General features: G+C 36.9%; 1 protein-coding gene across 3 annotated transcripts in view; it reads left to right on the plus strand.

The window, feature by feature from the left end:
* The window catches only part of HACE1 (HECT domain and ankyrin repeat containing E3 ubiquitin protein ligase 1), a 100,937-nt gene that overhangs the window by 54,649 nt on the left and 30,044 nt on the right, over positions 1–16,244 (plus strand). For all 3 annotated transcript variants that reach the window (XM_028104241.2, XM_028104243.2, XM_028104242.2), the window contains 3 exons: positions 2,479–2,813; positions 3,312–3,380; positions 3,625–3,712. In XM_028104241.2, coding sequence (XP_027960042.1) covers positions 2,479–2,813; positions 3,312–3,380; positions 3,625–3,712 — 492 coding nt within the window. The remainder of the gene's footprint in view (positions 1–2,478; positions 2,814–3,311; positions 3,381–3,624; positions 3,713–16,244) is intronic.

Consider the following 16,244-nt stretch of genomic DNA (forward strand, 5'->3'; position numbering starts at 1 on the left):
CTGGATTATTCAAAATTTGCCTTTAATTTTTTACACATTGTCAGTATTTAAAAATAGGATTGCTGTTGGTTCAGGCTCAGTGCTCTCATTTGTGTGAGCAGCAGGTTATCATTTCTTGCCTTAGGCTTCATCTCTATCCAGTGTGTTGATTTTCTAGGTTTTAGCCCTTCTTATTTAGAGGCCAATTATTCCTTTTGCCTTTTGTTTCAAGAAGTTTTGCATTACCACCTGTTCTTTCTGTTTTGGAAATTCATTTTGTGATGTAAAACTAAAAGTTTTGCTGACATAAAAAGTTCTTTTTCATCTTTTACAGCATATTTGCTTTGCTCATGAGGAGAATTAAGACATTTTTGGTTCATGTCAGTGTTTATGGCAGCTGGTGGTGCTTCTTGCCCTTCCTTTAAGCAGCTCAGGGACCCTGAATCTCCCAACTGCTTTGCCTAACCATGGAAAAGCCCTCTTTGTCGGGGGCAGGGGTGCTTATTTCAACCTCGAGAGAGTATAATTAGTTTCTTACTCTGCTTACTTGTTACCTAGTATGTACTAACTAAATATTTGTTGAATGAAGGAAGCAGGTTTTTGTTGGTGATAGTGGGGACTTTTTGCTTTATTTTGTTTTGTTTTCTGCTTTTTGGTTTAATGTTATGGTGAAGACTTAGGCTGATTTAATTGTTTGCAAATTCAGTAAGTCAGATATTCTCAAAGAGAATGTTCTGGAAACCTGAAGAAAGGCTGAACATATAGCAGAGGAATTTGTTAGAAAATCATTGTAAAGAATTTCCTGGAAGAACAGGTATTTAAATATTTCCTAAACTTCCAGATATAGTTGTGGAATCTGTTTCCATGAAGTAAGATTTTAATGTTTCAGTCTTTAAAAGTAGCATTATTTCTTTTGATTGAAGTACTGTAGACTGGGTCTTTCTAAAGCACATGGTCTAATTTGTAGCATTCTGTGATCCTGTAAGAAACAAAAAGTAAGATTAACTTTTACATTCGTTTGCAGAAAAACAGTTTATGTTCTCAATAGGAATATTTAGCACCTGGGTGGCTCAGTTGGTTAAGCGTCTGCCTTTGGTTACAGGTTATGATCTTGGTGTCAATAGGAATATTTAAAATAGTGTAGGAATGAAGGAACATTTAACTGCTATCCTTGCCCCCCCCCCCCCGATAACTGTTAATTTTTATTTGGGGTTAAAAATGTTCTAGTAGGTCCTACCCTCCCTCCCCCCCCAGTTTTATTGAGATATAACTGACATATAACATTGCATAAGCTTAAGGTGTACAGTGTGATAATTTGACACGTGTGTACTGCAAAATGTTTACCACAATAAGATCAGTTAACACATCCTTCACTCACATTATTACCATTTTCCTGTTGTTATGGTGAAGACGTTAAAGCTTTACTCTCATAGCAACTTTCAGGTAAGCAGTACAGTATTGATAACTAGTCATGATATTGTATATTAGATCCCTGGTAGCATATCTTGATAATATTTCTTCTTGTTAAAAATTACCAATTATTAGGGATAATGCATATATGTCATCTTCTTCAGTACTTAGTCCTTTTGTAGCTTTTGTGATTACATAATATTTTAAAAAGGAGACTTCATTTGCTGTTAATTTACAAAAGACATTTCATTATTCTTAAAAGGAATATTTTAAATAGTGTAGAAATAAATAGTTTACTCTCTCCCTCCCTTTTTCTTTTTTAAGCTGTTAATCTTTAGTTGGAATTAAGAATTTGCTAGTCAGTATTTGATAGTTACTAGTTATTAGAGATGGATTTTGTGTATATGAGTGTGAAAACGTATATATGTGTATATATGTATAAATACTACATCATATTTTTAAATTTCATACTATACATTTTCAAAATCTGAATTGCATGTAAAGAAAAGAGCACAGTAAACTTTTTTTTAAAAGTTTATTTATTTCTTTTAATAATCTGTACATCCAGTGTGGGGCTCCCAACTCAACAGCCCTAAGATCAAGTTGCATGCACCACTGACTGAGCCAGGCAGGCACCCCAAAACTAAGCTGTTTATTAAGCTTTTTAGGAATTCCTATTTTTTTAATTGAGAAAAGATTTATAATTGAAAATTGTTAACACTTGAATATAGTAAAGGTTGGGGGATTGTATATATAAAAGTAGTATATGTTTTTAAAGCTAAATATTTGAAAATTTTAAAAGAGGAAAGATTGCTTATAAATTTTTTTGTTAGATTTTAGTTTTATCTTTTTATTCCAAGGAATAAATAAATGCAAATTAAATTTTTGCTATAAGCAAAGAAATTGTTATTTATGTGGCATTCATGTGTTTTTGTTACTTACTTTTAGGCATTGCTATCACATTAACATGGGAAAATAGAAGTATCTAGGATAAATTTTCTCTTTTATATTATTTGTTTGGCTGTGTGAGTTTTTTTTTTCTTGGAATTTAAGAATGATGTTTTGAAAACACTTCTTTTTTTCTCCTAGCCTCTTGAATTGCTTTGGCACTCATTAGATGAATGGCTAGTTTTAATAGCTACAGAATTGATGAAAAACAAAAAGGACTCAACGGATATCACTTCTATTTTACTGAAACAAAAAGGCCAAGATCAAGATGGTACTTCCATTCCTCCATTTGAACCTCCAGGACCTGGGAGCTATGAAAATCTATCCACTGGTACAGGGGAATCTAAACCAGATGCTCTTGGAGGGAAACAGGAAGCCAGTGCAGACTGTCAGGATGTTATTTCTATGACAGCTAACCGGCTAAGTGCTGTCATTCAAGCTTTTTACATGTGCTGTTCTTGTCAGATGCCTCCAGGGTAAGAAGGTTTCTGCTTATTATTTCCTTTTCTGATAGATGAAGAAAAGCTATGATTTTTTTATAATTTCAGTAACAACAAATAATGGTTTGTTGATTTTAGGTTCTGTTTTGATCTTATTGTAGGATACTTAATATACTATTCTTAAAATATTTGAGTTTTAGGCATTATTACTAACATGTAGAATGGTGAATGTTACTTTGTACGGGATTACTTAATTATGTATCCAAAATGTATAGAGCAGAGACATTTAAAATTTCAAGGTTTTAAAAAATAAAATAAAATTTCAAGGTTTTTAAAAAGTCACTGGGCATATATCCTGTTAAAGAAAAGTTATATATATATTTTTTAATCTTATAAATTGGGCATGCCTCAGTTTCTCAAATTTAGTCCAAACCCAGATACTTTTTTTTCTCTGTCTAGAAGCCAGTCCAGTTCTATGCATAGTTATCAAATTTGCTGTATCACCAAGTTCTGTGTATTTTTTATCTCCCACAGAATGACTTCACCCCGTTTCATTGAATTTGTCTGCAAACATGATGAAGTTTTAAAATGCTTTGTTAATAGGTAAGGCTTTCTTGGATTCATGGATCGCCCTTGTAGACTTCCTTTCTTTACTTATAGTTTTTATCTCAACAAAAATAATGTTATTTCTGTTACTATTCAAAAAATACTACATGACAAGTAAAAGTATAGTAGGTGTGGATTAATATTTTTTTTTCTGTTTCAGTATCTGTATATCTGAATTTGCATTTCACTTAATGCAACTCATTCTTCCTGTCCATTTAAACAAGTTATATTTTTCTTTTAGAAATCCCAAAATTATATTTGATCACTTTCACTTCCTCCTTGAATGTCCTGAGTTGATGTCAAGATTCATGCATATCATCAAAGCACAGGTAGAGATTTCTCTTAATCTTGTTTTTATTCTGTCTGATGAAAGTTAAGTTTTTTAATTTGAATACTGTTTAGTGAAGTAATTATTATACTTGAGACCTCCTGCTATAAGAGCAGTGAAATTACCTTATCCTTTGTATGTGGAATTACATTAGTATGTTACTTTATTTATTTATTTTTTTAAGATTTTATTTATTTATTTGACAGAGAGAGAGACAGCGAGAGAAGGAACACAAGCATGGGGAGTGGGAGAGGGAGAAGCAGACTCCCCATGGAGCAGGGAGCCCGATGCGGGGCTTGATCCCAGGACCCTGGGATCATGACCTTAGCCGAAGGCAGACGCTTAACAACTGAGCTACCGAGGTGCCCCCAGTATGTTACTTTAGTATGAGGAGAACTTTTTTATCTTAAAGGAAGTGTGTATTGAGTGCCCACTGTGTGCAAAGACAACAGAATACATTGTCACATTTCCTGAAATGAGTTTACTGGAGCATTAGTCCTGTAAGGCTGATGGTCCTTGAGAAAAGGATTTTATCCCCAAATGCATTTGGAAAATATAATATCCCTGTTGGAGATTTATAAAGCATATCAGCAACTTGTTAAAAGGCTTTGAGAAACCCTCTGCTAAAAATAGTGCTTTAACTTTGTTAATTATCCAAATTTATTTAACCTGAGAGTCTTTTCCCCAACAAGGTTCATTCCTCATATCTCATGTTTCATGAAACATGCTAGGAAAAAGCTTGTTTTGCTACTTACCAGCTATGTAATTTGGGGCACATTTCCAACATCCTTGAGCCTTGCTTTCTTCATCTATAAAATAGACATAATGACACCAACCTCACAAAGCTATTGTGAAGAATAAATTTTATTTTATTTTTTTTAAAAGATTTTATTTATTTATTTATTTGACAGAGAGAGAGAGAGAGAGCAAGAGGGAACACAAGCACGGGGAGTGGGAGAGGGAGAAGCAGGCTTCCCGCTGAGCAGGGAGCCCGATGTGGGGCTCGATCCCAAGGCCCTGGGACCATGACCTGAGCCGAAGGCAGATGCTTAATGACTGAGCCACCCGGGCGCCCCATGGAATAAATTTTAAATAGTAACTGGCATATATGTTCAATAAATGGTAGTTATTTGGAGATAGAAAGCATATGTCTTTTCTCCAAAAAGATCTTAATTCACTCTAGCAGGGGAGATAATAAATGTACCTATAAAATACTAATTACATTATTACCTGGTTGTTTAGGAGTTTAAGGGAGGAAGACCTTGCTGCTGTATAGTCAAGGAAAATTTTGAAGAGGAGGTGGATTTTATGCTGGACCTTGAAAAGCACTGCAAAGTTTTGCTTGGAGTAAATGGGGAGGGTGAACATTCTAGTCAAGATATAGGCCAGGGCTTGTAAATGGAAAAGTATATATAAAATTACAGTGGTTGAAGCAGAAATTTTGTGTAGGGGAGGAATGACATATAATTCTGGAAAGGTGGGTTGGGGTCACACTGTGTTAAGCCTTGATTGTCAGATTGAAGAATCTTCTTTGTTTTTTAGGCTGTTAGCAGCCCCTGATAACTTTGCTTCAGGAGAATGATATGACCTTGGCAAAATTTTAGGAAATAATTTGTCCAAAGTGTAAGATAGACTGGAGGCTCTGGTTTGGTTAGTAGTCGTAAGATAGTACTATAGGTGTTTTTAAATGTCTTTGGGGACACTGACCCATTCAGAAGTTAAAACTAAGAACTAATTTTTATAAAATTATACAGATGTATATGGTTATCCTTTGGCATCTGTTAAAAATGATAATGTAAAAGAGAAGGTAGAGATAGTAACTTACCTTTATTAAATGCTAATTTTAGGTCACTTACCATACATTTATTTGCTTTACATGGATTATTTTCATAGCAATCATGTGAGATAGGTACTCTTTAACTGAAGAGATTAAGCAACTTGTTTAAGTCATTCATCTACCAAGTGGGAGAACCAGAATTTAAGAGCCTGTCTGTTTTTTAAATTCATTTTCTTAATCTAAACTATGTGACTCTGTTCTAGAGCAAATGAGATAGTATGTGAAAGAAGCTTTTAGTTTTTGAAAGAGATAGTTTGTTATTCTTAATATTATCTCTGCTTTTCACTTCTGTTTTCCTCTTCCCTTCCTGAACAGTTTAGTCAAAAGCATCTGCATTAAGCTATCCACCTTTTTTTACCCACAGAGGAGGTTTTGTTGCCTGACCAGGGTGAGAAAGGTGTTCACATGCATAGTGGTGGCCTAGTGTGGGGGTTGGAGGTTGTCTGTGTAGTAGAGTATGTGAGTTGGAGCACCATTTGGCGGATGTCCAGTGTAGAAGATGGTGACAGTTGCTCAGGGTAGACTGACAGAGCCCGAGTAGGGTAGAGGGCATCCATTCAGTAATGTGTCCATGTCAGTGACAGGTAATTGGTTATATACAGGGTGCGGCAGTTCATCAAATAAGTAAGTATACTTATTATGGGAGCCTGATTTCTCACTATTGGAGAAAGAAGTTACAGAACGGAGGAGAATAGAATGAACCATGTAGTTGGATTAGAAATCAGTGTGAACCTAAAGTTTTCAGTGTAGATCGACAGATATAGCAAACCTGGCACCCAGTTCTTGGCCTGTTCTCAGTTAACCAGGGCCCTTCGGAGAAATGGCTAATTTCAGGGCCAGGTCAGGGAAAGTACAAATTAGCCTGGAACCTCTTATTATAAGTTGTTCAGAGAGTGATAGGATTATGTCAGCCTGATGCAGAACCAGTTTGAATGGACTCCACTGGCCAAAGCTGAACAATTTGAACATCCAAATAAATTATGATGGCAAAATACTGTAAATAAAATTGGAACCCGTAAGTCTGTACTATACTGAAAAAATTAATAAATGGGAAGTTTGATGACGGGTGGGGTGTGTTTACAGTCTTAAAGTATCTACTCACAGAATACTTAAGAATTACAAGGATGAAAAACTACAGTGGAAAACTTGGCAGTGACCGAAACAGACATATCAGCGTGCCGGCTGATAGGATGCACTGAGTAGAATATGGCTTCACTTCTTTGATATTCCTGCTGAAGATGTATACCCGAATTTAATCATGAGAAGAACATCAGACCAACTCCAGTGGAGGGACATTCTCCACAATAACTGACCTACAGTTTTTAAAAGTATCAATCAAGGTCATGAAAATTAACACACTGAAGAACTGTACCAGAGTGAGAGAGACAGGACAACTAAGTGCCATTCTTACTTACACTGTGAAGGAAGTATTAGGAAACGGGCAAAGCTTGACGCGGGGGTCTAAGAATTAGCTATAGTAAAGTATCAGGGTTAATTTCTTGACTTTGGTGGTATCTGGTTATGTAGGATTCTCTTGATTATAAGAAATACACACTGAGGTATTTAAGGGTGACTGGACATCACGTTGGCAGCTTACTCTCATATCAAGGAAATAATACTTTGTACTCTATTATACTTAGAAATTTCCTGTAACTTGGAAGCAGTTCACAAAAAAAAAAACAAAGTGTAAAAGAACAAAAACAATTAACCTGTGGTAAGGGATTGATTTCTTCTTCTATTGGTGGCTTTCAGGTGGCCTGTAGTTAAAGGGAGAGACATTTTGTATTGCTGTACAAATGCTATTAAGAGCTACCTCTGTGATCAGTCTTGTTTTGCGAATTATTTTATGGAAATGCAGGTACTCAGAAAGTTTACATACAAAAACATGCCCTTTGGCTTTATAGGTGTATATAAATGTGTGTGGATGTTTTGATCTTAACACATCTTACTAGCTTTTGAAGGTAACATTGTGTATGTTTTAATGTTCCATTTGAATTACTTTAAAAAGTGACATTTGCTTTTATTTCTTGGTTCACATTTTATAAAGGATACAGTTTAATAACTTAAAATGGTGAATAAGTTTCCTGTCATTTTCTGTCATGTTAAATAATTTTAACATTGTTCTGAGTGATAATAAGAAGACCTACTTACTGAGTATTCTGGGTATTGAGTATTTCCACATGTTACTTAAACTCTTGGTACTGCATTTTTCTCTTTTGTGAAGTGGGGGTGATACAAGGCCCTTTTTCTCATAGTGTTGTGAGGATTACGTGTGAAAATGCATGTAAAGTGCTGAAAACAGTACCTGGCTTATAGGTGCTTTAATAATTGTTAGCTAATTAATGATTGTAATTATTATTATGTTCTGTATTTGCATTATTTCATTTAATCCTCACAGTTAGCCCTTGAAATAATTTTCTTATTCTATAGATGGGAAAACTAAAGTTCTGAGAGGTTTAGTAATTTCCCTAAGATCACAAACCTAGTAGTGACAGAGCCAGGATTCCAAACCATGTTTATTAAGCTTCAAAGCCCCTTTGTTCTGTGTAGGGATAGGACTCTGGTTATGCCAGAGTATCTATGGCAGTTATCTTCACTGCATCTTCCAGGGAGACACAGTTTTACCTTATGTGCCTTTTTCCTTGACTCCCTTAGCCTGGTGTGCTCTCTTCTCTCCCTGCTTGAGCAAGTCTTACCCAGCTTAATGTCCTGGTTCAAACTGTGACCTCCTAAAAGCTTTGTACTCTCCTCATCTCCACAGTCTCTAAATTCTTAGTGCACTATACCACGATAGTGGAACTCTGTACTTCACCATTTAGAACTTGATATTATATACATATTGTTTGTTCTATGTTAGTCTTACCTCTTTAGCTGTATTAAATAGTTTTTAACAATGAAATTGAGATTTTAAAGCTCTTATGTTACCTGCAGTAACAGTGTTGGCACTTACTAGGCATGTAGTACTTAGTGATTAATCATAAAAATTACAAGTCACTTGCAGTTTGCTTACCTGGCAAATAACCAAAAGATAGAGACTTCTTTGCTGTTCAGGAGATCTTATTTTTCAGTTTTTAGGGTGGAGGAAAGGAAGAAAACAGGGTAATTGTTCCTTTCTAGTTGCCATATGTATTCTGTTGTGTGTCATTCTCAGCTTATCAAAAACCAGTGTTGTGGCTGGACCAGCTCTTGTGGTTCTGAGTGATATGCTTCAACAATAACCATCAGGAGACTTTGAAAATATAAAGGTTTATTACTTACAGGACCTGGAAATTACTCACCATACCTGGGGCCACACTGATATCATGGGTAGAGAGAAACAGCACTCCTGAGCACTCCTGAGCCGGGGTTTCTGCTTTTATTGGGGTTGAGGTGGGGGCCTAGGGTTTTGAGGGCTCGCTCTTTATTGTTGAATTTAAAACATAAGAGCAGGAATTTAAAGCACGGGAAGAGAAAGAAAAAACATGGCCCAAATGGTTAGTTACTAAAATTAACCAACATCTCTACGACAAAGGAACCTCAGTGTGGGGAGGTGGTCTGGCTTTTTATCTAGTTTTGTGGCTGGCGGTGTGTCCTGCCCCCCACCCCTGCCCCAATCTCCCTCCTCCAGATAGCCCATCTTTGAAGTGGCTGCCACAGCAATCAGACTTTAAGTCAGGCACCTGCATTCTGAAAAGGAAAAAAACCCAAACAACTGTCAGTGTTTACAGCTCATTCTGAGGCATCAGAGTCAATGGTGAGGACCTTAACTGTCTGGGTAGCTGATAATAATGCTAAAAGTCCATTGCAGGGCATGTTGTAACCCAGAATGTGCACACCTAAATAGAATTATAATAGCAAAACTTAATAATTATACAGGTAGTAGTCTGAAATCCAGTCTGTAGCTATTGTCCCAAACTTGAAAGGTCCAGCCATGAAAATAGGTCAGTTAATTAAACAGTTGTATCTCATTTCAGGAGGCGGTCTTGCAAGTGGATTCCCAAAGTTAGGCCTGTATTTGCGAGAAATCAGGTATTTAATAAGAGGCATTTCTGTGGAAACAAAGGAAAAATAAAGGCTAATGGTCGAAGTAAACTATAAACCAAATCTGAATCCTGAGGGCAGGATTTCAAGATGTTAGGCTCAAAGCAGCTTTGCAGTTTGAATTTTTCTGTTGATGCCCTCAGGTGTTCAGGTAAACTCTCTATTGCCCACTCAGCAACAGGCACAAAGACTGTCTGTCTTTGAGGTGTTGTGATGATTTCTCTGAAGTTTGTATCAAGTTGTTTCATTCTACCTCTCATGGCTTTAGGAAAAAGGCACTTTTAAGTTCTCAGTGATTCCAAGTAAGAAGGGTGAGAGAAAAATTGGAAGTGTTAGTTTGGAGAGTTGTAGCCAAATACTGGAAGCAACTAGAATTCATGATCTGGTTTAGTTTACAGGTGAAAAACAAAACTCCAAGCACAATTAAAAGCACTAAAATCTGATATCCACAAAGGTGTATTACCAAAACATAATTTGTTCTGTATATAGTCATCCTCAATTTCTATCAGAGATAAGATATAATAAGGCTATAAATAAGGCTAAAGTGTTTGTAAAATAAGTCCAGTCTCTTTAAACTTGGCCTGCTTATTTATATAGGTGCAGCGTGAATCGCGATTGATCCTATAGACTCTCAAGTCAGCTTTGCTGGAATTTTTCATAAGGAGTCTCAGATTGAATTTTTAAAAGCTGCTCAAGGCTAGGAAGCCAAACCAAAGACTTGATGTCAGACTTTATCTATAATACCTATAGATTTGGGTGAATTCCTCATTTTTTGAGGTTCTTAAAATATTCTGATATCCTGGGCCTGCCAGGAAGTGACCTTCCTCACTCACATGGTAAGGCTGCTGGGAGCCCTATAAATAAGGTCCTAGACTGATTTTTCCTAAGGGGCTTAATTGGTTCCATAAAGTCAGCCTTATTTTTTTAAAGCTGTCTGGTCATATCTGAATCTGGGCATATCTCTCAAATACGACATTCCATTCAAAGCCTTGGTAATGTGACCAGTGTTTCCAGTTGTGTCCTGGTACAAGGAGTACAGATTCTCCACTGAAATGATGCAAATAACTATACTGCTGTGAAAATAGAAGAACACTCACAGAGTTTCCAGATTCTGGAGGGATCAGATGGGGGGGAAATAAGTGGTGGTTTCATCTTGGTTCACAAAGGTATACTTTACCAAACTGCTGTTAAGTCATAGCTATCTTAAGAGAAAAAGTTTCCTTAAATCTGGAAGAACCAGCAATGTTTTGAACAAAACTCGTAAAAAATTATAATCATTCTCATCAGTTCACCCAGTCCTAGTGATTCTTGATCTTGATCTTCTGGTATCAGTCTTATGAATCTAGTTTTTCCTTGGAGTTCTGTCATTTCTTACCCAGTTCAGTATATGATCTGAAAATTACCAGGAACCTGGGCTTGTCAGAGTCCTTTCCAAGAATCTTGAAGATGAAGCATTTGTGCAGAAGCATCAGAGTGAAACAGTAACTGTCTGTAAATGATAAAAGACTTAAAAATGCCCATGTTTAAAGATCTGATGAGAGTTAATTATAACACAGCTGACAAGGAAATTTGTTTCTTAGACACACATTTTAAGATGATAACTGGAGTGATGACTGATAACATTTTGTATCATCAAAAATCCAAAGATTTTTAGGAATTTGATAGAATTTCTGGCACACTTACATTAATAGCACATATCCATCAAAAAATATCCATGAGGAAGGTTTAGCATTATGTCTTATTTGACAGTGCTTCTCATATAATTTTGCCTATCAAATAGGCCTAATTAGTTAAATGTTTATCTTTTTATAGAGAGTGAACAGATCTTTTGAGATGTTCCAGGGTTCTCTAGAAAATCCCACAGTTATTTCCAGGTCAAAAAGATTTTATTTAGAATTTGATTTTGGGAACTTAGTCAAGAACATCAAAGGGTTTTGGACACTTGAGTAAATAGGATCACAGATAATTATGAAACAATACTTAATTATCTACTTAAAGTGACAAAAGATTTTAAAGGCATATACAGAAGATTACATAGTTCTGAGCAAAATTCAGCTCCTTTAATACTGAGAAGACTCAGTTTGCTTAAGTAATCAAAGACCTGATTAAAACAACATGAAACACAGGTTAATTATTTTGATAAGACACAGAATCTTTGTTTTCTAGCTAGATTACTTAAAAGGTAAGGCAAAATCTTTTTTTTCTTTTTTAAGATTTTATTTTTTTATTTAAGTGAGAGAGAGCATGAGCAGGTAGAGAGGCAGATGGAGAGGAAGAAGCTGACTTCCCCGCTGAGCAGGGAGCCTGATGCGGGGCTCGATCAGAGGACCCTGGGATCATGACCTGAACTGAAGGCAACTACTTAACTGACTGAGCCACCCAGGTGCCTCAAGGCAAAACCTTTCATTATCTGTTTTCAAGAGCCAACCAGTACTCCCAAGAAAACTTTGTCCTTTTAGCAGAGGAAAGAAAATTGTGTAAGCATAGCATTGGTATTAAAGCTTATAAAAAAACAACAAACCCTTATAACAGCGTTTCTGTTTTAGCTAACTCAACCACACAAGGTAAAATTCTCTTTCTTCTCAACTTTCTGTACCATTTTGTCTTTTATTTTGTCTTTCTCATTCTGGAATAACCAGTTTTACTTTAGGACAAATTTACTTTCTTTTCCCTTAACAAAAATACATCTTCATACCTCATACTTTCTCTTAGCTAAAGACACATCCTACTTTCCTTGCATGCAGAGATGTTTCCCATATTATGTCTAGTAGTTGTAATTACATATGTTAATTAGAATTCTTAGCCCTTAGAAGCCTTAATTTCTAACGAAAAGCAAGAAGTAAAATTTGTGAATTGTTACACCAGCATTCTTTACACTGGCAAATTTATGAGTATATTTTATAATTTCTATCAACATACATTTCCTCATAGTGCAGCTTTTCAGTGTGTCACAAGACATGCGTACTAACAGACCCAAATATCTTTAGTTCCTCTGTGGTAAGTGATCAAAAGTAGGTAAACTTCAACTTGTTTTGCAATTACTGTTTCAGTGTTTTATCTTATTTGGAATGATTTAGACATTCAGTGAATTCCCTTCATTTAACTTAGCAAAATTCTAGGGCTGGAAGTTAACAAAAATTTTAGAAACTGGTTTTAAGTAGACATATCATAACACATAATTATTGCTGAAAAGTTCACCTAGAAACTCTTATCCCATTAAACATTTATTTAAATCTCTTGATCACAGCAATTATGTTTAGACCATGAAAAACTTCATTAGGTAGCATCATCCCAAGTTATTTTTCCTGCTGACAGATTTTGTAATAGAGATAACATGAATTTATTTGACTAGTAAACCCAGGTAGAATATGTTTTTTATCTGCATTTTATTTAGCATAATTAGTTATATTAATATGATCTCTGTTGTATTTAACGTATAATATGTATTATATGTGTATAATATATTATGTTATAGATTATTATACATAGATTAATTACATATAATCTGCATTATATTAAATATATATATATATATCCGAAGACCTACTTTTTTTAATTACACCAAATTTAAACTAGCTTTTACTTCCCAAAGATTATCCCAGATCATATGAACTTGTAAAAATTAGGGTTAGTTTTGGGGGCACCTGGGTGGCTCAGTTGGTTAAGCATCTGCTTTGGCTCAGGTCATGGTCCCAGGGTCCTGGGATCAAGCCCCGCATTGGGCTCCGGGCTCAGCAGGGAGTCTGCTTCTCTCTCTCCCTTTGCCCCTCCCCCTGCTTGTTCTCTCTCTCTCTCCCTCTCTTTCTCTCTCTCTCTCTCTCTCTCTCTCAAATAAATAAAATCTTAAAAAAAATATTTGGGTTAGTTTCAGTATTTTTGAGTTTTAAGAATATTTAATTCATAAGTGCTTATTTTTAAGCCAGTTAAATAGAGTTCTTTTACAAATTAATTTTGGCAGTACCATCTGGAAGATTGAGAGAAGAAAATCACATATATAACATATCCATAGACATGCATAAACATGCAGACAGACACAGAGACCTATAGCTTCAATTCCAGCGTTCTAGTCATGAATCAGGTACAATATAAAACTCACTAGTGTGTAAATAACAGCTGAATCCAGATTGGCAGACAGAATAAGTTAAGGTTGCCTGCTCCAGTGGCTAAAGCTTTTTACTAATACCTGTGGAGAAGACTTTGAAGATTTGTATTTATCCTTAACAAATAATCTTTAAGGAGGCTGTGGACTAGAATTTGGGCAAAAGAGCTTTTTATAGCATTTTGTGTTTTAAAAGGCCTCTTTCCCCTCTTTTTTCCCTTTAGTCTCAGGCAATCATGGGCAGAGTTTTAGTTACCTCCTGGGGTGTTTACTTTTCAAAGACATTGAAGGATTTACATCTTCAAGGGACAGAGAAAGGATGTAAGTTTTCTCCTAGGAGTTCTAGGGCTTTTTCGATGGTTTCCAAGGTCACAATAAATGTAGTAGTGCCACTCTGTAATTGGGGGAGTGCCTTGTAAAAGTAATTCTCTGGACTCAAGGTCAAATGAGTCCTCTTCAGGTTGGAAGGGGTTATTTGGATCACTGTGGTCATGGAAATGATGTACCCATTGGACTGTGGGAATTTTGTGCAGCAGGAGATGGGCTTTCTTCCTTCTTCCTCTTCCTTAGCAGTGATCACTGCGATGGAAGGATGAGTACAGTGCCAGGTAGTGTATATCCAGGTGAGGAGAGGGAGGGCTCTGGTATGAGTATCAGTGGCTTTAGCAACTGTTGTCTTCCCAATTCCCTCTTCCTCCTCAGGAGAGGCCTCGATAACCCCGTCTGCTCTTCCCTTGGCAGCAGGAACACCTTGTGAGGTGTGCTTGTAGTTATGCCCCTGTGCGGTAGAAAGCTGAGGGAGCTTAGAAAATGTGCTATCTCAGAAGGAATGAGCATTATAGTCCAGATGGATCTTTAAGAAAGTTATGGATTTTAGGGTCTTTAGAGATAGCAGCCAGTTGATGCGTTTTAGCTGCCATGAATAACAATTAAGAGCCTGATCCAGACAACCAAGAAAACCTGCAATAACAAATTAGTTCCCTTCTCTCCTGCCTGCTGCATAAAATATTTAAGGAAGGTTTGAATTTCAGTTAAGGTATAGATTTTGATCTCAATTTCTACTTCTTGTTTTTATCCTGTTACCTGAATCTTACTTGAAAATTGTTGTTACCAGAAAATTTTGGAAGACATCACTGTCAGCCCTCTTCGTAGGTGGCTGCTTTCCTTTTCAGGATGTCCCAGGAGACCTCTCCTGGATTGGAGTCTGCCTTCAGTAGCATGATATACACGGGGTCTTGGGAAAAGTCCTTAGGCCTCTGGAGCATAAACCAGAGCCTTGGCATTTTTGTATGCATAATTGAGTAACACCTAGGAAGCACCCATGGGGTTTTACATTTATCAAGGAGCTGGTGTGCCTCTCAGGGTTCTTAAGATTGTTCAGGACATTTACATTTGTCCATTAATTTTTTAGCTATACCACACCAGGGATTGGACCCATAGTATCCTGTTGGGTCAGGGGACAAGTAGCAATGGTAGTGAGTGAAGTGGTGATACAGACTGTAGGCCTCTGCTGTACGTTCCCTCTATGGTGCCATTGGCTTCCACTTGCAAGGCTATTTCTCACTTCTGGGTTAGGACATGTGATTTGGGCACAACCCACTTGATTCAGTGGTTGCAAGTGGAAATTTCCCATTCTCCTCACCTAAGGAATCATTTCTATCTACCTTTGGCCCAGAACCCTCCTTGGCAGTGGCAGTAGCCTTGCAGTCTAGTCCACCCTGCCTTGCTCTCCTTGGCTTTGGAGGTCCCTTATACACATTGATAGTCAATTAAGACCTTTATAATTAGTAGTCTGATCATCTCATTAGATCATATGCTTGATCATGCTGCTCTGGGGAGATTCTTGAATTATTATGGCAGCTGTGACCTTTTAGGTTGGATATTGCAGGCAACACATGACAGCTAATGTGTGAAAGCACATAGCAGCATGGCAGACCCCCAGCTAAAGGTGCTCCTTTCTCAGATGGTGAGTTTGGCAGTTAGTAGAGAGGTTGCAGGTGAAGACATTCCCCTTGGTTAATTCAAGGGCAATCATGCAGTCCTGCCGACTATGCCAATTGTTGTGTGTTGGTCTCAGCCTTTCGATAACCAGTCTTGTGCCTAGACCAGCCCTTGTGGTTCTTATTATGATTGCAAGATGCCCTTCAGCAATAACCATCAGGAAACTGAAAAAAATAAAGATTTATTACTTATGGAACCTGGGTATTACACAGCACACATGGTGGAGGTGAGGGAGTGGGGGAGAGTGTGTGTGTGCGTGCGAGCATGATAACGCACATGGGCCTGAGGTTCTGCTTTTATTGGGGTTGAGGTGGGAGCCTAGGGTTTCACAAGCTCACTGTTGGTGAATTTAAAACATTAAGAGCGGGAATTTAAAGCATGGGAAGAGGAAGAATAACAAGTGGGCCAAATGGTCAGTTATAGAAATCAACCAAGATTTCTAAAACAGAGGAGCTTCCCTGTGGGAAGGTGGCCTGGCCCTTTATTAAGTTATGTGACTGGCATTCCGTTTATTTGAGATAGCCATCTTTGAAGTAGATGCCTCTTTGAAGTGGTTGCCTTGGCAATGAAAGCTTC

The sequence above is a fragment of the Eumetopias jubatus genome, unplaced genomic scaffold (genome assembly GCF_037043125.1).
Source record: "Eumetopias jubatus isolate StellerSeaLion01/CBP00866 unplaced genomic scaffold, mEumJub1_p1.0 scaffold_6, whole genome shotgun sequence".
Lineage (NCBI taxonomy): Eukaryota > Metazoa > Chordata > Mammalia > Carnivora > Otariidae > Eumetopias > Eumetopias jubatus.